Here is a 23628-nt window from a genome sequence, read left to right as displayed (position 1 = left end):
ATAAACTTAATTAGGAGTAGATAGCGTCTAAATTTTTTTTTTTTTTTAAGGAGCGTCTAAACTTTTTATCACGTTGTATTGCCTTAATGTCATTTGATATTGAATGAAATGTGCTAATTTTGTTTTGCAAAAAATAATGTCAACCAACACTCAAAATAGATAAGAAAGTGTTTCTTAAATACAATTCAGATAATAATAGGCTGTGTAACATTTTGTATATTGGATCGAGGGTTCAAATCGACAATTCTTACTTCTCAGCATTAGTGCGTGTGAGAGAGAGTAAGAAAATAAAATATTAAAAATAAAGTTGAATTTTATATTTAGTTACTACTATGAACCCAATGGGCCATGAAAGAAGAAATGGGACGGAAATTGTTGTTTACACTAAATGATTTGCTATCACACACATGAAAATGATCAAGATTTCCAACGGTACTTAACTATTGTTCGCTTCAAAGGAGAAAATTAAGAAGTGACATGTAGTTAACTATAGTTGGAGGTATTGAATGTCATTTCCACATGTTTTTTAACAAATATTTATGTGGGAAAAGCAATTTTCAAATTGGACTTTTTGGATATTTGAAATAGAGTCCAGTCCAGTTTGTAGCAAAGTTCCCTAGGAAGTTGGAAGAGTCGACGTGTACAATTGTGGTGGCAGTGTGTTTGGAATGCAGTCCACACACACAAACACCATGCTCTTATTATTCTTATCTCATCTTCTTCTTCTAAATTTGCAAGGTGGCATTTCTCTCTTCTCTAATATTGTTCATTCTAAAATTGTTAATATATGTTTTTATTGATCTTGTTTGTTTATTGTTGTTCTGTATTTTCAGGTCACATTTGGATGTGAGGACTTGAATATATAATAATAATAATAATAATTATGTATATGGCAACTTTGGGTGCAAACTCAAATATTATCTTTAGAAGTGATGGAAGGTTTCATAGAACAACAACAACAGCAACAGCAAGGTTTCAATATTCTCCTACTAGTAGTAGTAGTAGTACTGTGGCAGTGTTCAAAGTTTTGTCTACAACTAGAAAACAACCTACACGATTGCATTTCTTAAGACATCATCGTAATTCTCGCGGTTCGGTATGCCAATGTCAACACCATCACAAAGGGAGAGGAGAATCTTCTCCCAATCCTTCAAACATCCCACCGGTAAGTAAGTAAGTAACTTTTATTTGCTCTACTTTCATTGTTTGTATTTACCATAGTGAAAAAAATGTAAAATTTGTTCTTACAACAAAAATTTTTTATCCAATTTTCATTTTGACAGGTATTACAAAATGGGGTGAATAGGATGCTTGTTGTTCTTGAAGATTGGAGAAATTCACGCATAATTCAAGTAGCTGCCATATTGGTTTCCATTTTAATGATTGTTCCATCAGCTGATGCTGTTGATGCACTCAAAACTTGTGCTTGTTTGCTCAAAGAATGCAGGTATGCTGCTATACCTGTTTTTTTATTGCCAAATGTTAGTGCTTAGTTTTTTAGGGGAGGAGGAAATGTTAGTATCAGAGATTGAACTCTATAGCACCTACATATAACTCCTCAGGTATCCTGGCCTGTGCCGTTGAGCTACTCCTAACTCCGATGATATAAGTGCATGTTTGGGTGCGGTGATAAAAAATGATATAGGATGAACTGAATTGATCCAATAAGTGTTTGTTTCGTTACACTTGTAGATGGGTCAAAATTGATTATGGAGGTGTGGAATTGATTCTCAGATGTTTGGTTGCTTTCGAGTAGAATTGATTCGATTTGAAGTTAGAATTTGTAGCTTTTGATTCTAGAGTTGATTTTTACACATAAATTTATAGTTCAATTCACTTTAACATGAATGATGCCAAACATAAATCATTTTACCTTCAACTCACTTTTTAGTCTGAATCAATTATACATAATCAATTCACTAACAATCAATTTTTGTCACCGCAGAACAAAACATACACTAAATTTCAATGTAAAAAACACGTTTAGATTCAAAAGCTACAAATTTTAGCTTGAAGTTAGAATCAATTATGGAGGCAAAATCAATTTTACTCAAGAGCAACCAAACATGTCAAAATCAATTTTGACTGCTACAAAGGACACGAGGAACCAAACATAAGCTAACTCAATTCGAGTTCTTAACTCTCTTTTAGTGGACCATGTATTGCAAATTTGCAATGTATTATTTAAGAAACCCTGTTCAATTTCTCTTCAATGGTAGAACCCAACTTAGATTCTAAACTCACTTTCAATGATTTCCGACTTTAACTCCACAATGTGTAAGAACGGGTTCATACACACAAGAACATGCATCCGAGATGGTGTAATAAGTGTATGTTCGATTCCACCTTTGGAGGAGGCAAAATTGATCTCAGAGGTGTGAAATTGATTTTAATTTGTTTGGATGTTCTCGAATAAAATTGATGTAACCTCTAGAATTGATTCTAACTTGAAGTTAGGAATTTGAGCATTTGTCTCTGCAATTGATTTTTAGCAAAACTCCAAATTCTACCTTCAAAGTAGAATTAACTCTAGGGGTTAGGTTAAATCAATTTTACTTGAGAACCTTCAAACATATCAAAATCAATTCTACGACTCTACGAACCAAACACACACAAATAAGGTTTAGATTCAACTACTTTTAGTCACTGCAGAGTTAATTTTTGTCGCCTCAGAACCATACACATACTAATACATTAGCTCAAAACCATAATAAAAATAATATAATAGGCCTTCCATTTTTACGTACCCAGGGTAGAATTGGCTAAGTGTCTTGCAAACCCATCATGTGCTGCCAACATTGCTTGTCTCCAAACTTGCAACAATAGACCAGATGAGACTGAATGCCAAGTTAGTCCTCTACTTTACATCAACTTCATGCCTTTACCATTCATATTTCATTGTACACCAATTACCAAAAGAACCTGAACTCTTTGCTCATGAAATCTTCTTTTTTTAATCGTAATTTTATAGATCAAATGTGGGGACGTGTTTGAAAACAAAGTGGTTGATGAATTCAATGAGTGCGCTGTATCGAGGAAGAAATGTGTGCCTAAGAAATCTGATGTGGGAGAATTTCCTGTTCCAAACCCGGATGTCCTTGTGAAGAGCTTTAATATTGCAGATTTTAGTGGCAAGTGGTTCATCACTAGTGGCTTAAATCCTACATTCGATGCCTTTGACTGCCAATTACATGAATTTCACACAGAATCAAATAAACTTGTTGGTAATATAACATGGAGGATACCAACTCCAGATGGTGGATTTCTTACAAGGTCAGCCGTGCAGAAATTTGTTCAAGATCCTTCATATCCAGGAATCCTCTATAATCATGATAATGAGTACCTTAACTATCAAGATGACTGGTAATTCCTTGCTCAGAAACTCTCTTTTTCATTTTTTACTAACCTAAACATGTGTAGGTATAATGGCAATTATATGATATATCCACATGAAGCATATGTACCTAGCATTTTGCTATTCAAAATGGAACTCTATTGCTTGAAGCAAGTAAATGTCACTTCCAACTTAAGGAAAAAAAAAGGACATGACAGTTGACAACATGTTTTTTTCAGCATCTTTTAAGCACTTATAGCGTAATCGTTTATGTATAACCTATTTCTATAATAAAAGATAAAATAAAGTCAAATTGTTTTAATATAAGCTATAATTTGTTTCCACAAGCTATTCGGGAGAGCTTATGGAAATAAGCTGAAAACAGCTTATGGACATGGCATAAGTTGTTTCTATAAGCTCTCCCAAACAGTCTCGCATATGCTTAAATCAGTAAATAAGCTCAAATAAGTCTTAATCCAAACAAGCCCATATGCATACCTTAAAACGGTTCTCTAGCATCTTGGTTACACATTTTGAGGTTTCCAGTGTATGAGAATTCATGATTTTCTGTTACCTTTAGGCAACCCTTTTAGCTAAACCTGAAAGGTGCCTTTATATTTGTTGAAGTCTGTCTTTGGCCATATAGAGGATTTAAAATCAGTGATCTGCAGGTATGTCGTGTCATCTCAAATCGAGAATAAACCAGATGATTATATATTTATATACTACCGAGGCAGAAACGATGCCTGGGATGGCTATGGTGGTGCCGTTGTGTACACAAGGAGTGCAGTTTTACCTGAATCTATTATTCCTGAACTTGATAGAGCGGCAAAGAGTGTAGGAAGAGACTTTAGCAAGTTCATCAGAACAGATAACACATGTGGACCAGAGCCTTCCATTGTGGAAAGGCTGGAGAAAAAGGTAGAGGAAGGAGAGAAAACCATTGTGAGGGAAGTTGAAGAGTTAGAAGAGGAGGTGGAGAAGGAGGTAGAGAAGGTTGGTAAAACAGAAATGACCTTGTTAGAAAGGCTGGCAGAAGGGTTTAAAGTGTTTCAAGAAGATGAGGAAAATTTCTTAAGAGGGTTATCTAAAGAAGAAATGGAGATACTGGACAGTCTCAAATTGGAAGCTGAGGAAGTAGAAGAGCTCTTTGGACGTGCCTTGCCGCTAAGGAAACTAAGATAACTTATAAATATGAGAAAAAATGTTGTTAACGTATTTTTTGATATACGTGTTTAATATTGAATGAATTCGCATGTTGGTTCTCTGTTGAATAATATCAACTCATTCTTTATAAATGGAGTCCTCATATATGTCACAAAAAAATTTGGAGTTCTCATAAGAATTCATTTTATCTTAAAGAAGGTGTCAAAGAATGTGGTGCTGTGATTTTTCTGTTTGGATTCTGATATCTGTGCACGACAATCATTGATTTTATCTAGACATAGTAAATACGATTCCAATATTGGTAACAACATTTATGATTGCTGTTTTTCTTTACTAAAAATGCTTATAGCATTTCATTAATGTTGGATACATGTCATGATACAAATAGCATTTCTCTAACATTCTAATTTGACAAATGCAAAATGACCATTCTCGTCTCTAATACAAATATCAATCTCAACACAGTTTAACTGAAAAGAGAAAGAGGCATCAGTATTACATTTGTATCTATTTGTGATGGCTCCATTCTATGTTGTTAAACACAAAATGATCATGCTCGTCCACGTAGTTTAAGTGAGAAGAGAAAGAGACATCAATATTGTTTGTATTTGTATCTACTCGGGGATTGGCTTTTGCGAAGTTTGTGTGCTGTTTAAAACTGCAGGTGCTGCGGCACGCGGATGAATACCTTGCACAGCTTTCCAATCATCCAGCAGTTGAATTGCTTTCACACACTTGACTTGAGTACTTGTTTCTGATAAATTGTTCCAAAGCTTAGTATTTGCTGTTTTCATATGCTACAAATTAGAGCTGAGAATTTAGCATCTTAAACTTCATCAAACTAATAAACAAAAGGTGGACTTGATTGATCAAAGTGGTGGTGGAAGTAAAGAAAGTGAAGCCAATGAAAGCAGGGAAGAAATTAACAATAATGGTGGCACTAAGAAGACCAACGTATTTGGAAGATTTTGTAACAAATGATGAAAAACTAGATAAGAATATTGTTATGAAACTCAAAGAATGGAAAAAGTATCAATTCTCATTACTTGGAAATGAAGTTACAAGGAGTATTTATAGAGAAAAGAGTGTAGTACAATTGTAAAAGAGTGTAGTACAATTGTACTATCAACTTCCACCAGTGGACTTCCACCAGTGGATCATACTCTTCCACCAGTGGATCCAAGTAACCTATTATTGCTCTTCCTATTTTCTTCTTCTTTCTCTAATAGCCCCCCACAAGCTGGAGAATGGTAAATGTCTAACATTCCCAGCTTGGATAAGAGAGTGTTGAAAGGTTGGGGAAGCAATGGCTTAGTGAAAAAGTCTGCCAACTGATCAGAAGAAGAAACAGGGAGCAGTTTCATGATGCCTGCTTGCAACTTCTCTCTCACCAAATGGCAATCAATCTCAAGATGCTTGGTTCTTTCATGAAAAACTGGATTGGCTGCAATATGGAGGGCGCTTTGGTTGTCACAATAGAGCACAGGGTCTTTAGCAAGAGTAACATGCAAATCCTGAAGCAGGTAAAGAAGCCATTGCAGCTCACAAGTTGCTGCACCCAAAGCACGATACTCAGCTTCTGAAGAAGATCTTGAGACAGTCAATTGCTTCTTAGTTCTCCAAGAGATCATGGATTGGCCAAGAAAGAAGCACTGGCCTGAAATGGATCTTCTGGAGTCTAAACATCCAGCCCAGTCAGCATCTGAATATCCAGTCAAGCATAGAGATGAATCTCTAGGAAAGAACAAACCTTGGCCAGGACATTTCTTGAGGTATCTTAAGATTCTAGTGGCTGCATGAAAATGTTGTTCAGTTGGAGATGTGAGGAACTGGCTCAATTGTTGAGTGGCAAAAGTGATATCTGGCCTTGTATTAGTCAGATAAATGAGTCTACCAATCAATCTCCTGTATGAAGGTACATCACTATAGGGTGCACTAGAATCATTATGAAGCTTGCAAGAGGGGTCAGAAGGAGTAGAAGCAGGCTTGCAAGCAAGATGGCCTGTGTCAGTCAGTAAATCAATGCAGTATTTTCTCTGACAAAGAGAGATACCTGAAGAGGAATGTGCAACCTCTAAGCCAAGGAAATATTTCAATTGACCAAGATCCTTGATTTTGAAGGAAGCATGCAGAATGGCCTTGATGGATTGAATTTCAGTAAGAGAATCACCAGCAACAATCACATCATCCACATAAACAAGTAACACTGTGAATGAATTATCAGTCTTTTTGGTGAACAATGAATGGTCAGAAGTGGATTGAGTAAACTTATGATGAATAAGAAGGGATGTGAGTTTCTCATACCACTTTCTACAGGCTTGTTTCAATCCATAAAGTGACTTAACCAATTTACACACTTGATTAGGTTTGGATGGAGTGATGCCTTGAGGAACAAGCATGTAGACATCTTCCTGCAAATCTCCATGAAGAAAAGCATTGTTGACATCTAATTGATGAATGTGCCAGTGATTAATTGATGCCAAAGCAATGACAGTTCTAACAGTTGTTAATTTTGCAACAGGAGAATATGTGTCAAAATAGTCCAAACCCTCTATTTGATTATAACCTTTAGCAACCAAACGTGCTTTGTACCTTTCTATAGAGCCATCTGCATGATACTTGATTTTGTAGATCCATTTACAACCAATAGGCTTCACATTTGGTGGTAAATCAACCAGTTTCCATGTCCCAGTATTCTCAAGAGCAGTCAGTTCAGTTTGCATAGCTTGATTCCAACAACTGAATTTGCTTGCCTCAGCATATGTGGTAGGTTCAGTATGGGAGTCAAGGGATAAAGAATAAGCACAATGTGAAGGTGACAAATTTGAAAAAGACATGTAATGGTGAAGAGGATATGAAACATTATTAACATGTGAAGCTGAAGAGTGGTCAAGACTGCAGACATAGTCTTGTAAATGAGATGGTGGATTGACATTTCTAGATGACCTTCTCAAAGCAGGAGGTGGTGGGAGGGATGGTGGAGAAGGAGTGTCATCATGAGGAGAAGGATCAATGTCAATAAATGTGGGTGTAGGTGGTGATGAGGATGGGTTACTTGCATCCCAATCAGTGGTGACAGAAGAGGAAGAAGAAGGGTAAGGAAGAATATGTTCATGGAAACTGACATGTCTAGAGATATGAATCTCTCTAGTGTGAATATCTAATAGGACAAAACCCTTAAAACCAACAGAGTAACCTAGAAACACAGATTTTCTGGCTCTAGCATCTAGTTTTGTTCTATGAGAGTGAAGAGAAGTAGAGTAACACAATGAGCCAAAGACCTTGAAAGTATCAATATCAGGAACTTTATTGTGAAGTAACTGATAAGGAGAAAGATTGTTTAGAGTTGGAGAAGTGACTCTGTTGATTATAAAGGTTGCATGTAGGAGAGCATATGACCAATAGGAAGCAGATAACTTTGACTGATAAAGAAGGGCTCTACCTACATTGAGTATGTGTTGATGTTTCCTTTCAACCCTACCATTTTGTTGAGGGGTCTCAACACAAGATTTGTGATGAAAAATACCTTTAGAGGCATAGAATGAATTTAAAAGAAACTCAGGACCATTGTCACTTCTAATGGTTTTAGGAGTAATATGGTATTGGTTTTCTATAAGAGTGATAAAGTTTTTGACATGTTGGGACACTTCAGACTTGTGTTTTAACAAAACAATCCAGACAAATCTACTATAGTCATCAAGAATGGTGAGAAAATATCTGTGATTATGTACAGAAGGAATGGATAAAGGGCCCCAAATATCAAAGTGCAACAATTCAAATTTACTGGAAGCAACAGACAAACTATTGGAGAAAGGCAATTGTTTTTGTTTAGCAAAATGGCATATATCACAAGTGGCTTTGTGATCAAAGGTTAATGAAGGATAAAGGGAAACCATATGAGACAATCTTTTATGGGAAACATGTCCCAATCTGAAATGCCATAAGGCAGAATGAGGAATGGTAAAGGTTTTATTGGTGGAAATGTGATTAACAGATACACTATTATGTAAAGGAAATGCATTGGAATCTAAAACTAATCTATAAAGACCAGCAAAAGGTTCACCCAAACCAATCATCCTCTTGGAATGAAGATCCTGTAACAAACACTTATTGTCATGAAAAATGGCACAACAATTGAGAGATGAACAAAGCTTAGAAATTGAAATAAGATTGAAATTGAATGAAGGTGAAAAAAGAACATCAGCAAGATAAAGGTGAGGTGTGAAGTGGATAGTGCCAGAATATTCAACTAACACAGAAGAACCATTAGGTAAATTGACAGGTTTTGGTGCAATTTTGTGGAAAGAAGTGAACCAATGTGAAGATGAAACTATATGCTCATTGGCTCCAGAATCCAATAACCAAATATCTGATTTAGAGGATATAGAACAAGAAAATATGGAAGCAGAGATACCTGACTCAAGTTTGGAGATAGAAGTGGAATTGGAAGGAGTGTGAATATGATTGGCACTTGAAGAAGGAGTGGAAACTGTTGGTGCAGGAAGCAAATTCACTTGTTGTAGCAAACTAAGCAACTGATCATATTTCTCTTGAGAGATACTAGTGGTGGAAGATGAAGAAGCATCATTGCAACTTCCTGATTGAGCCTCATTATCATCAAAACTGCTTGAGGCATTGACAGAAGCATTGGACTTCTGAGAATTTGGATTAGGAAATCCATGTTTCTGATAACAATATTCAATGGTATGATTATTCTTGCCACAAAAGGTACAATGTCTAGGTGGCTTTGATCCAGAGTAATAGCCCCTCCCTCTGCCTAAGGGTTTGCGTGCATCAGAGGCATTGATAACAGATAAAGGTTCATCAATGGAGGAATGCAATGAACTATTGTTACTTTCCTCTTGTATAACCAATGAATAAACTTTGTTAATGGAGGGAAGTGGATCAAGCATGAGCACCTGAGTCTTAACAACATTGAATTGATCATTTAAACCAGTCAAAAACTGTATCACCTGATCTTCAAGCCTGAAATTGCGAGCTTCACGCATGGCAGCACAGCGACATGGATGAGGACAGGTGCAATGTGGCATGGGACGATGTGAATTCAACTCTTCCCAAAGAGTCTTCATCTCAGTGAAGTAATCTAACACTGATTTTGAACCTTGCTTCAAATTATTGATCTTGGAACGAAGAGTAGCAATACGAATACGATCAACTTTGGAGAAACGTTCTTTGAGATCTAACCACGCATCAATGGTGTTTTCATGAAATACTAGGGTTTGTGCAATTTGAGGAGTAACAGAATTGATTATCCAAGATTGAATAAGATGATTACACCGTTCCCAAGCAGCGCGATTCAAATCATCATCATCTGGAATCTCCATAGATCCATCAATAAACTTCAGCTTATTTTTCGCGCCAAAAGCACGAATCATGGAACGGCTCCATGCAAGATAATTTGATCCATCCAATGGAGGAGCAACAATCACTGAATTTGGTCCTTCACTTGGATGAACATAGAACACTGATTCAGTATCAGGTTGGTTGTTACGAACCATGGTGAATTTGCGAAGAAAATTGCGAAAAACAGAGTGCAAACGAAGTGCAACGAAGTGCAAAATCAACGATAGAATCAAATGCAGATAAGAAAACCGTGAAGGTTTCTGCAAAAATCAACGAGAATCAACGAAGAAGATGAGAAATTGGATCGTAACTAACTTCTGTAACTAACTTCCGCCATGGAAGAGAGAAAAAAAGCTCTAGATACCATGTTATGAAACTCAAAGAATGGAAAAAGTATCAATTCTCATTACTTGGAAATGAAGTTACAAGGAGTATTTATAGAGAAAAGAGTGTAGTACAATTGTAAAAGAGTGTAGTACAATTGTACTATCAACTTCCACCAGTGGACTTCCACCAGTGGATCATACTCTTCCACCAGTGGATCCAAGTAACCTATTATTGCTCTTCCTATTTTCTTCTTCTTTCTCTAATAAATATTCTATTAAATAATGATGTTAAACAACGATGATGTGGTCGTTGACTACAACGATGAACTTCCTCATCAAAAAAAAAAATACTTTTAATTATTTTTATCAAAAATAAAAACCCAAACAATCTCAAAAATAAAAAAGAATATTCTATTATATTCAATAGTTAGAGATCATAGTTTAGTTTTAATTTTTTATTTTTTTACAAATATCAAGATATCAGGTTAGTTAGTTTCATGTAATGAAATTTTATAAATACTTATTCTTCGATGAAAATAAGTCGAGACATTACAATCAAGTATCCTCAAAAGTTTTTTGTGACAAGAAGTATTCTCAAAAGTTATTTCATTACATATTCAATCAATGGTTTGACTTTAATGTTACATGTATATTTCTTCCACTTTAATATTGCCACATCAATCTAGTTATTATGTCGTTTTTTGGTTCAAACTAAGTTGAACTTGTATAAGTTATAACTTGTATTGTTTTTTATATATTATGTTAATTTGAAGGAATGAATATTTTTTAAACTCAAAAATAAATTTGACATTATATAATATTCACAAATATTTATGTGGTAATTTCTGATTAAATGGATATATGAGCAATAACATTATATATACACAGTGTCCTTATGAAAAAAAAAAAACATTATATATACAATATAAAACCGTGAAACAAATTTATCATTTTTTTGAATCGATATCCCTTAAGCGCAGGGGCGATGCTATGTAGTCACATGGGATAGCTACCCTAAGAATATCATTTTATTTGAATAACTTACTATGTTTTTCATTAACCTACCCTAAGTAAATACTCCCTCTGTTTTAAAATACATGTTCAATTTTTGCAATCTGCACTATTCACTTAACTTACTTTGACCATACTTTTTAACTAATGTATAAATACAAATATTAGAATGTAAGATGTTGATTGATTTGTCTCGATACAAATATTTTCAAAATATTAAATTTTTATAATTTTTTACTTTAGATAATTAAAGATATTAACGGTCAAAATTGTGCATTGACATGTGTGAAGTGGTTGACTTTGGCATGTATTTTGAAACGGATGAGGTATAAATAGCTACCACAACTAAATTTATTTGTCAAAAATTAAAAAGAAATAAAAAAATTAAATGATTACTACTTATTTGATAATTCATTTCATTTTATTTTGACATTTATGATCTTTTAAGTTTTGTTTGCAAGTTTAAAGGGAAAGGGTGTGGAGGTTTTGAAAAAGAAAGAATAAATGGAAAAATAGAGGATATTGGGATGAGAGGGCTTTGGTTTGGATGGTTTATTTTTCATCAAAATATAAAACCCTCCTCATTTGGGCAACTAACAAATTGTATTGGAGAAGAATTTTGGGAGAGTTTATATAAATCCTTCAAATGTAATCTAGTTATTTACCTTAAAGGTGAATTTTTAGGTAATAGACTATTTGACAAAAAAATAAATAAATAAATTTGTCAAACCAAAATTCAGAAATAAAATAGACAATAAATTTCTTGCAAATAACATAGTTGTTTATATTTTTTTATGGAAAATTAGATGTTTATATTGAAATATATATTGCTAGTCAATTAAATACAAATTCAACTATAGATCAATTTGACTCTTTAAAATGTCGTCGAACTCATTTTTTTAAATAGTTATTATTAGTTTTTTTTTTTAAGAAGCTAAACTGAAATATATTACTGAAAGTCTGAAAATTTCAGCACAAGGAGTGCTGAAATTCCAGCTAAAAAAGTGTCAATTACAACCAAAAACAAACGGGGAACAAACAAACATGACCATAAAGAAAGCTACTGTAACACCCCGTTTTCCCAACGTAAAAATTTCATAAACAAATCAGAGTTTTTCAACTTTAAACGGAATTCTACACTTCTTAAAAATTCATAAACTGAATAAATAACAATTTATTCTTCAAAATCATTTAACATAAGTAATTCAAAACTTCGCAGCGGAAATTAGTTCAACAATAAAAATAATCTTTGGCACAAGGGCCTCCATATAAAATTTCATAAAACTTAATTCAACATCAATTCTTGAAAGATTCATAAAGTAATACGTAAATAAAGTAATACGTAAGGAACAGAAAGTAAAGACATAATCCCATCCCGTTACGTATCAGAGCACCTAAGACACACTTGTGAGGAGTCCACTCACGACCGCAACTAATCCTGGTTACCTGCAAGTTACCCATACGAAGATTAACATTTCCAAGCAGAGGGGTGAGATTTCTCAAACAATAATATTAAGCATATAAATCATATAAAGTACATTCAACAACTTAAACATCTTATAATTCATTAATCATATCTAACAACTTAAAACTTCCTTAACTAGTGTCACTATTCTTCCTATATTAGTCATATACTTCGTATCATATCATCATATAAATATCATCACATATCTACAAATATTGGTCATAAGCATTATCATATATCCTTTTAATCATAGTATCATACATCATCTTAATCATAGACATAAACATCATCATATAACATCAAATACTAATCATAACCATAATCATCAAATCATAATCATCAACTCATAAACAAACATCATCATCAAAACAATCATGAACATCAACAACAATAATCATTTAGCATCTTATAATCATTATAACAACTTCTTAATCAAACTCATAATCGACTTCATAATCATAGTCATAAACAACTTCATGATTGACTCGACTCTTGACTTGACAATGCGACTCAACTCGACTATGCAACTCTTATCATCTTAAATCATCTTGAATCATCATGAAAATGCAAATGCATGTGGTACCAATCTAGGGCATAAGCCCTCATCGTCGTGGTTGAGCATAAATATACTCCTAGGGCATAAGCCAACATCGTCGTGGTTGAGCAAAAGCTCCATCGTCGTGGTTGAGCAAAAGCTCCAGGGCATGAGCCCTCATCTTTAAATGAGTATGCATGGACTCAACATCTTACGTCTTAGAAACTTCATGAACATCTATGACATCTTAATAACTTGACGACTTCATAACGACTCGACGACTTAACAACTTCATATCATCTTAACGTCTTAACATCTTAACATCTTAGCATCTTAAAACATCATATATAATTCATATTAATACTCATATAACAATATCACATTGATAATAAACAACATCTTAAGACATCATATTCACCAATCATAAACAACTTCATATAACATCATATTTAAACATCATCAATAATTCACTATGTATCTTTGTAAAAACATAATAAATTATCCACAACATATTTTCATGTCAAACCAAAGCTACTGGAAATATATCACAAATATCAACAACTTTCATGTTTACAACAAAGATCAATTCAAAACAGAAACATATGAACAAAACGCAAAACATGAAACAGAGAATGTTGTCACCGTATAATTTTGCTAAGACGTCCCTGTAGTATTTTCATCATAACTCACAGACCAAACATCATTTTCACGTCAAACCAAAGCCACTAGAAAGCTAACAAAATTATCTAAAACTTTCATGTTTACGCCTAAGACCAATTTGTTGGAACAAAATGTGTTTAACAATGAACCTTAAAGAGTTTTGATGATAACAAGGTATTAAAAATTGTAAATTGGACTAGCTAATATTTGTTCAAGTGTACAGGACCATAATTATAAAGTTACATCATCATTGGTTCTGAATGAGCAAATAAAGAGCAAAAGAAAATGAAGCTTAGATGATTCTGAAGGCAAAATGCTCCTGAAGTCAAGCTGCTCCTGAAGAAATAGCGCTCCTGAAGTAAAGCTGCTCCTGAAGAATAGTGCTTCGGAAGACAAGAGGTCCAGAAGCCACATCATCAGAAGCTGCGTCATCAGAAGCTGCAGAAGTCATATCATCAGAAGCTGCCTCATCAGAAGCTATTTCACCAGAAGCTGAATCTCAACTGGATTTGCAAAAGATTCAAGAATTGAAGAATTATCAATGCAAAAGCTGTCCATTGGATTCGAAAACACAAACAAAGGATTAGTGGAATTTTGCAACGGTCATTTCAAAGATGTTTGAAGGCTTGTGCTTGCATTTTGGACGAAAGCGTTGACATTGTACTTTGTACGAATTGTACAACCACGTTCTCCACTACTCTGTTTTGTGTCCACGCTTCAAGACAAGAAAACAGCTCCAGAATACGGTCTCGCCTGCATATATGTTCCTTTGGATAAGGAATGGATTTCAAATTGGTTCTTCATAGGACAACAACCAAATCAGGCAAAAGATCATTGGTGAAAGATCAAGCTTCAACTAACGACTCTTTGGTGTGCTGGCAATTTCATAACGTCTCTTTCACACCTCTATATAAAGGAGTGAAGACCTAGAGAATTGGTAATGCAAGAACGCTAAACGAAAGACTCACAAGATTTTCACAAGTACCAAACCTCTGCTGAAATTGTTCTGCATTCACTTAGAATTTCTGTGTCTCAAAGTCATATCTTAGAAATTCTTAAGTTCATTGAGTCTGTATCTGATTTGTATTGTGAGCACCTCTGATTGTATATCAAGTGTTCAACCTTAAACAATTTTCTGTGTAATTTTGTTTAGTTAGGAAGTCTCTTGCAGTTGTGCTTGAGCAGGAAGTCTCTTGATTGTGTTCTTGAGCAAAGGAAGTCTCTAGCTTGTGTGCTTGAGCAAAGGAAGGCTCTTGCTTGTGTGCTTGAGCATTTGTAATCAGATATTACTCATAGTGAAATCTCCTTGGAAGTGCAAGGGGGACTGGACTACTTCCGGATTGTGGAAGGAACCAGTATAATTGCTTTGTGTCGTTCTTCTTCTCTCTCTCTGTTTTATTCCGCTGCATTTAGATTCTGATTATCACTTTAGAAGCTGTCTCACCTAGCTTCTGATCAGTGTGTTCAGTTTTTAGGAGAAACGAAGAATTTTTCAAAACACAATTCAACCCCCCTTCTTGTGTTTTTCTCACCTTCAATTGGTATCTAGAGCCTTGGTCTGTTGTGTAACACTTAACCGTGCAACAGTCAAAGATCTGAGAAAAACATGTCTACTCCTCCTCCTACTGGTTCTAGTGATACTAGCTATAAACATGTCTCACATGATTATAGTGATAGTAAGAAAACCAGTGTTGGAAAAGTTCCAAAGTTCAATGGAGATGCTGAAGAGTTCTCTTGGTGGAAGACCAACTTTTACAGTTACATCATGAGCCTGGATGAAGAATTATGGGATATTCTGGAAGATGGTGTTGGTGATTTAGTCCTTGATGAAGAAGGAGCTGCTGTGGATAGAAAGAAACATACTCCAGAACTGAGGAAACTTTACAAGAAGCATCATATTATCAGAGGAGCCCTTGTCACTGCCATACCCAAAGCAGAGTATATGAAGATGAGTGACAAATCCACTGCTAAAGCTATGTTTGCTTCTCTCTGTTCAAATTATGAAGGGAGCAAGAAGGTCAAAGAAGCAAAGGCTCTCCTGCTTGTACATCAGTATGAGTTATTCAAGATGAAGGATGATGAAACTATTGAGGAGATGTACTCAAGGTTTCAAACCTTAGTTTCTGGGCTACAGATTCTAAAGAAGAGCTATGTTGCTTCTGATCATGTAAGCAAGATACTCAGAAGCTTACCTGCCAGATGGAGACCAAAAGTGACTGCCATTGAGGAAGCTAAAGATTTAAACACTTTAAGTGTCGAAGATCTTGTTAGTTCTCTCAAAGTTCATGAGTTAAGTCTTAATGAACATGAGTCTACTAAGAAGAGTAAATCAATAGCTCTTCCATCCAAAGGCAAGTCATCAAAAGCTCTCAAAGTAGTTGAATCTGAAGAGGAAGAACAGTCAAGTTCAGATTCTGAACCAGATGCTGCTGAAATGGCCATGCTCTCAAACAGACTTCAATATCTGGCCAAGAAGAACAGAAAGTTTCTCTCCAGAAGGGGTAACTCCAGAAGCTCAAAGAAAGAAGATCAGAAGGGATGCTTCAACTGTAAGAAGCCTGGACACTTCATTGCTGAATGCCCTGATCTTCAAAGAGAAAAGTCAAAGGACAAGTCAAAGAGGTCTACATTCAAACCAAGCAAACTCAAGAAGCAGATTAAGCAGAGTTTAATGGCAACCTGGGATGATTTGGGTAGTGAATCTGGATCTGATAAAGAGGAAGCTGATGAAGATGCAAAGGTAGCTGTTGGGTTGGTAGCAACAGCAACTTCAGAAGCTGGATCAGATTCAGACTCAGAAGATGAAAACGAGGTATATTCCAAAATTCCCAGAGATGAACTTGTTGAGTCACTTAAAGAACTTCTTACACATTTTGAAGTAAGAACCAATGAGTTGAAGGATTTAAAAGAAAAATATGCTGATTTGGTACAACAGCAAAAATCAACTCTATTGGATCTGAAAGCTTCTGAACAAGGACTTAGGGGCTTTGACTTCATGTGTAAAACATATGAAGATCAGCTCAGGTTCTTATGTCAGAAGCTACAAGAAAAGTGTAATGAAAAACCTTTAAGTAACCATGAAATTGCTCTTGAAGATTTTATTATATCTGGCATTGACAGAAGCAGAGTAGCTTCTATGATTTATAGCATTTACAAGAACAATGGCAGAGGAATTGGTTTTCCAGAAGTGAAACTTGAGAAAACCAATCTAAAATCTTGTTGTGAATGCATCAAGGAAGGTCTGAAAACATTCTTTGTACCAGAAGGGGCTGAGTTGGAAACTGTTGTTCAATCAGAACCTGAAGCTTCTAGTCCTAAGGCTAAGATTACTTCAACGCCAAAGAACTCTAAGTCAAAGGCTATGATCAAATCTGATTCCAAGACTTCAAAGGTCAGGATCCTGAAAAGATCAGAACCTATTCCTCAGAGTCTGGTGAAACCAAAATCTGGGGTTCTGAAGTCTAAGTTTCAGAAGAAGATAGTTACTGCTTCTGAAGTACCAAAACCTAAGGTGATGATTAATCAGAAGCAACCCAACTCACAGCACAAGGTACAAGAAGTGAAGAGTAAAGCCTTAAGTACTAACCTTCCAGGACCCATAGAACAATGGGTACCTAAATCTAAAAATGTCAATGATGCAGGTATGTCTAAGAGCAGTGCCAAAGCAAAGATCATGGTACCTAGACAGCGGTTGCTCAAGACACATGACAGGAGACAAGTCCATGTTCCTCAGCCTAACAATGAAAGAGGGAGGAAATGTGAAATTTGGGGGCAACCAGTCAGGCAAGATCATAGGTATAGGAACTATTGGTAATTCCTCTACCTCAATTAATAATGTATGGTTGGTAGATGGTCTTGAACATAACCTTTTGAGCATTAGTCAATTTTGTGATAATGGTTATGATGTGCTTTTTGAAAAACCCAACTGTACAGTAATCAACAAGAAAGACAAATCCATTGTGTTCAAGGGAAAGAGAGTTGACAATGTCTATAAAATCAATTTTTCTGAACTGGCTGATCAGAAGGTGGTTTGCCTACTATCAATGAATGATAAGAAATGGATGTGGCACAGAAGGTTGGGACATGCTAACTGGAGGTTAATCTCTAAGCTTAGTAAGTTACAACTTGTGAAAGGGCTACCAGACATTGACTATCATTCAGATGCACTCTGTGGTGCATGTCAGAGAGGGAAAATTGTGAAATCATCTTTTAAAACCAAAGACATTGTTTCAACCTCCAGACCTTTAGAATTACTCCATATTGATTTATTTGGACCAGTGAGTACTGCATCCCTATATGGAAGTAGATATGGATTAGTCATTGTTGATGATTACAGCAGATGGACTTGGGTGAAATTCATAAAGAGTAAAGATGTTGCGTCTGATGTATTCAGTAGCTTCTGCACTCAAATTCAATCTGAAAAAGAATCAAAATTTTTGAAAGTCAGAAGTGATCATGGTGGAGAATTTGAAAATGAGCCATTTGAAGCTTTTTGTGAAAAACATGGAATTTTCCATGAGTTCTCTTCTCCTAGAACATCACAACAAAATGGGGTTGTAGAGAGAAAGAATAGAACTTTACAAGAAATGGCCAGAACCATGATTCATGAAAACAATTTACCAAAACATTTTTGGGCAGAAGCAGTGAATACAGCATGCTATGTTCAGAACAGGATCTATATTAGACCTATTTTGGAGAAAACAGCATATGAACTCTTTAAAGGAAGAAAACCCAATATCTCTTACTTTCATCAATTTGGATGTACATGTTACATTCTGAACAACAAGCTCTACCTAAAGAAATTTGATGCCAAGGCCCAAAGGGGAATCTTTTTAGGTTACTCTGAAAGGTCAAAGGCATACAGAGTGTATAATTCAGAAACACTTTGTGTTGAAGAATCTATGCACGTTAAATTTGATGACAAGGAGCTTGGAGATAAAACTTCAAAGCAAGGTGAAAGTTCTGCAGAGATACAGGTTCCTGAAGCTACTCCAGAACCTGATCAGATAGCTGAGTCTGAAGATAGTCCAGAAGCTGAACCCACATCAGAAGCACAAGATGAAGCTGCTTCTGATGAAGCACAAGATGGCTCACATCAAGCAGATCCTCCCAGAAACACATTCAAACACAAGTCTTCACATCCTGAGGAGCTAATCATTGGAAACAAAGATAGTCCAAGAAGAACAAGATCACATTTCAGACAAGAGGAGTCAATGATTGGACTAATCTCAATGATTGAACCTACAACAGTTGATGAAGCACTTTCAGATGATGGATGGATCCTAGCTATGCAAGAAGAGTTGAATCAATTTCAAAGAAATGATGTGTGGGATCTGGTACCCAAACCTCAGCACAAGAACATTATTGGAACAAAATGGGTATTCAGAAACAAGCTGAATGAGCAAGGTGAAGTAACAAGAAACAAAGCCAGGCTTGTTGCACAAGGGTATAGTCAACAAGAAGGCATTGATTACACTGAAACGTTTGCTCCAGTTGCAAGATTGGAAGCAATCAGGTTACTTCTTTCCTATGCAGTTAATCATGGCATAATATCATATCAAATGGATGTCAAGAGTGCTTTTCTAAATGGTGTCATAGAAGAAGAAGTGTATGTCAAGCAACCTCCTGGATTTGAGGATATTAAATATCCTGACCATGTTTTTAAACTGAAGAAATCACTATATGGCTTGAAACAAGCTCCCAGAGCTTGGTATGATAGACTAAGTAATTTCTTAATAAAAAATGACTTTAAAAGAGGACAGGTTGATACTACACTCTTCAGAAGGACCCTTGGGAAAGATATTCTTGTTGTGCAAATATATGTTGATGATATAATATTTGGTTCTACTAATGCATCTCTTTGCAAGGAATTTTCTGAGTTGATGCAGGATGAATTTGAAATGAGCATGATGGGAGAGCTGAAGTTCTTCCTTGGCATTCAAATCAATCAATGCAAAGATGGAGTCTATGTTCATCAATCAAAGTACACAAAGGAGCTTCTGAAGAAGTTCAAACTTGAAGATTGTAAAGTGATGAACACTCCAATGCACCCTACGTGCACCTTAAGCAAAGAAGATGAAGGAGCTAAAGTAGATCAGAAGCTGTATAGAGGTATGATTGGTTCTTTGTTATACCTCACTGCATCTAGGCCAGATATTTTATTCAGTGTATGCTTGTGTGCAAGATTCCAATCAGATCCTAAAGAATCTCATATGACTGCTGTCAAGAGAATCTTCAGGTATTTGAAAGGAACAACTAATCTTGGACTCCTTTATAGGAAATCCTTAGATTATAAGCTAATTGGATTCTGTGATGCTGATTATGCTGGTGATAGGATTGAAAGAAAGTCAACCAGTGGCAATTGTCAATTTCTGGGTGATAATCTTATATCCTGGGCTAGCAAAAGACAAACAACTATTGCTATGTCTACAGCAGAAGCAGAATACATTTCAGCTGCAAGTTGTTGTACACAACTACTCTGGATGAAACATCAGTTGGAAGATTATCAGATAACTGCTAACAGTATTCCCATTTATTGTGATAATACTGCTGCTATTTGTTTGTCTAAAAATCCAATTTTGCATTCAAGAGCTAAGCACATTGAAATCAAACACCATTTTATCAGAGATTATGTTCAAAAAGGAATTTTAGATATACAATTCATTGATACTGAAAATCAATGGGCTGATATATTTACTAAGCCTTTAACTGTTGAAAGATTTGATTTTATAAAGAAAAATTTGAACATGCACTTTGTATCTGATTAAATGCTTGCTTGCTCCTGAATAGGATTTTAGGTTCTGAAGTTAGTTCAGAAGCGGTAGTCCATCAGAAGCTCTTTATTGAGGTTCTGAGGAAAACTCGCTTCTGATGATGACGTCAGCATCTGAAGTCCAGAAGCTGGATTTGTTGCTTCTGAATAGTTGAATTAGTGGAAACGTTGGGAGTTACTTTTTAAAAGTAACTTCTGGCCCACTAACTTGGTAGTTACTCTGTGAACTTCTTACGTGGCCTGTATGTGTTGGTGTATAACTAAAAAGGGCAATGATGATTTAATAGCTTTGAAAGTACTTTTCACGCGCCCCCAATTTTGTCATTAATGTTATGTTTGTTTGTCTCTTTTGAATTGCAATCGTTTTACTTTTAACACTTTGGCAATTCACACACTACTCACTCACAACAAACACATTTGCTCTCAAACCTCTTGCAAAGTAAGCGCATTCTCTCAACCTTAGAACCCTAAAATCTTCATCTTCTTCAAATCTTCGTCAATCATCAAATGGCATCATCAAGCTCAAAAGTTTCAGAATCTACATCAAACAAGCAAAGCGTATCAGAATCTGGGTCCATCTACAAAGAGAAGACTATGGATATTCCATGGAAATCCTTAATCGTCCAAGTAGAATCACCAGTGGACTTCACTTCACTCAAGAAGTACGAAGTGGACATGGAAGGCTACGTAGAAACTCAGAAACTGTCTGGCTACTTCAATATGCTAAATGGGCCAACATATGTGAACTTGGTCAAAGATTTCTGGTTAAGGGCTGAAATCGTCAATAGAAAGCCTATGAAGGCAGCAGATAAACCAGCTGGGTCGAAGAAAGGAAAGAAGGAGATTGAGTTGAATCCCACTTCCTTCAGTAGCCTTGAGATAAGGTCTGAAGTGATGGGTATTCCTGTAATCATCACAGAGGAGATAGTTGCTAAAGCTTGTAGAATGGATGCAGAAGGAAGGTTTCAAGAAATTGTTAAAAAGGATGATGTCCTTCTGCAAAACTACTACAACACTCTTCTGGGTGGAAACAAAGATGCTAAGCCTTCTGAAATGGAGATTCACAATAGAATGTTGGTGAAATTCAGCAATGATTGCTTCTTTCAAAGAGCAGGTGGGTCTGATCAACCCAACAACCAACAGAAGCTAGCAATCTATTTCATGACCAATCTGGAAAAGATAAACTTTCCAAGATATGTATTGGATCATCTCTGCTGGGCTATTAATGAAAGCACAGTCAAAGGAAGGAAACAAGTGCCCTATGGAAGATTGCTCTCTGAGATCTTTTATCAAGGGAAAGTGCTGGATTTGTTGAGAAGAACAAGGGATGCTTCTGATAAATGCTTCGAAGTTTCTACTGCAGAGAAGACTATCAGTAGCAAGACTTTGCATTCAATGCACTTTTTCAAGACAGCTCCTAAAGATGAGAAATGGTTGGAGTTGACCACAGAAGAATCTGAGATTATCAGAGACTTTCCTTCCATAGTTAAGGAAAGTAATCCTGAACACTTAGCTAGATTAGTAGCTGAGTACGTCTTGGAGGAAGATGCGAGGTCTCAGGAGGAAGCTGCTCTTGCTAAAGGGAAAGGCAAGAAGGCCAAAGCAGTTGCTGTGTCAGAAGCTGCTGTTTCTGATGCACCTAAAGGGAAAAGGGCCAGAACTAGTTCTGAATCTGATGCTGCTCCTACTAAAGGAAAGAAGGCCAGAACCAGTACTGAGTCAGAAGCTGCTATTGCTAAAGTTGCTAAGTCTGAAGCTAAACCTGTTTCTATCAAGGATAAAGGAAAGATGCAGAAGATTGGTGCTGCTTCTATTCCTCAGAAGAGAAGAAAAGGTAAGGCAGACTTGGTAATCACTCAAGAGCAGCTGGAGGAAGCTCTTGAAGAAATGGAAAAAGAAGAGGCTGATCCCAAGCTGAAGAAGAAGAAGGCTCCCCTTCAACTTGTGAGTCCTATGGTTGAGATGACTCCAATAAGGAAAAGGATGGCAGATGAACGTGCTTCTGAACTTATTGCAGACAAAAAGGATCTAAAATCACAATACACTCATCAAAGAGATGAAAAGCTCAAGGCTTTGGGATTGGAAGACTGTGATAGGTTCTACAAAGATAAATTGGCTGAAGTAAGAGCCATTGTTGGTAAGCCCACTGAAGACAATGAGGAAGACGATATGATGCTCATTTTTGAAAATGCTCCAGAAGAGGGAACTTCAGAAGTAGTTCTTCAAGCTGCTGATCCACAGAAGATCACTTCTGAAGCTGGCCCTGCAGATCAGGTAATTCAGATTCCAGTCACCTCTATCCCCATTTCACCTTCTTCACCATCTGTACCTGAACCAATAGAAGACACTTCTGTCTTAGACAATCTTGCTCTCCATTACTCAGGTGAGTTACCCATAGACAAATCTACTTCAGAAAAGGCCTCTGAAGCAACTCCAGAAGCAGCTGCTTCTGAAAACGTTGTATCAGAAAACCCCCATCAACAAACACCTGAACCACATAAACCCACAACACCCCCCAATCACCAACAGCTACCATTGACCCCCAACTCAACACTCAAACATCAACTTCACCACAACAACCACCAACTGAAATTGAACACTCCCCACAACCAACTCCCATGGATGTTGACATCTCTCTAGTCAATGTTCAAGCCTCAACCTCTACCACTCACATTGCCTCTGACCAGCCTTCATCTTCAAACACTCAAACACACTTTACCATTCCAATTCCTAACCCTTTTCAAGATTTGGAAATCAGTGATTCTGATCTTGAAATCCTTGAACAACCACCCACAAACATCCTGGAATCTGGATATATTAATTCTGAGCTTCTGACAATCCTTAGTAGATTGCATAATCTTGTGGATCAACGAAGGACAATTGATCTCACAAGTGCATATGAAGACTCCTGGGCATCTCTTCAGAACCGGGCAGCTGAGCTTATTGAAGAGATCAAGGCTAAATGCATCAGAGTCAAGCAAGCATCAGTCAGAA

The 23628-nt window shown here is 36.1% G+C and overlaps 2 protein-coding genes across 2 annotated transcripts; one reads left to right on the top strand and one right to left on the bottom strand.

The window, feature by feature from the left end:
• The first annotated feature begins 648 nt into the window (after nt 1-648).
• Nucleotides 649-4704, top strand: NPQ1 (non-photochemical quenching 1). The gene is made up of 6 exons (XM_085725917.1): nt 649-738; nt 834-1165; nt 1284-1447; nt 2752-2848; nt 2972-3363; nt 4006-4704. The coding sequence occupies exons 2-6, from the start codon at nt 884-886 to the stop codon at nt 4517-4519; spliced, it is 1449 nt and encodes a 482-aa protein (XP_085582043.1). The 5' UTR covers nt 649-738; nt 834-883; the 3' UTR covers nt 4520-4704.
• Nucleotides 4705-9470: 4766 nt separating this feature from the next.
• Nucleotides 9471-10020, bottom strand: LOC146911614 (uncharacterized). The gene is made up of 2 exons (XM_085729531.1): nt 9624-10020; nt 9471-9487 (listed from the first exon to the last, which is right to left on the bottom strand). The coding sequence occupies exons 1-2, from the start codon at nt 10018-10020 to the stop codon at nt 9471-9473; spliced, it is 414 nt and encodes a 137-aa protein (XP_085585657.1).
• Between the last annotated feature and the right edge of the window lie 13608 nt (nt 10021-23628).

Source organism: Medicago sativa, chromosome 7, assembly GCF_051527215.1.
Source record: "Medicago sativa cultivar Bolivia chromosome 7, Bolivia_mono, whole genome shotgun sequence".
NCBI lineage: Eukaryota > Viridiplantae > Streptophyta > Magnoliopsida > Fabales > Fabaceae > Medicago > Medicago sativa.
The sequence above is the reverse complement of the archived record's forward strand: the minus strand, read 5'-3'. Positions and strand labels throughout refer to the sequence as shown.

Coding starts and splice junctions, on each gene's coding strand:
- LOC146911614 (XM_085729531.1), bottom strand. CDS start 10,020: ATGGTTCGTAACAACCAACCTGATACTGAATCAGTGTTCTATGTTCAT.
- NPQ1 (XM_085725917.1), top strand. CDS start 884: ATGTATATGGCAACTTTGGGTGCAAACTCAAATATTATCTTTAGAAGT. Junction 1,166..1,283: donor ATCCTTCAAACATCCCACCG/GTAAGTAAGTAA, acceptor TCATTTTGACAG/GTATTACAAAATGGGGTGAA. Junction 3,364..4,005: donor CTTAACTATCAAGATGACTG/GTAATTCCTTGC, acceptor AGTGATCTGCAG/GTATGTCGTGTCATCTCAAA.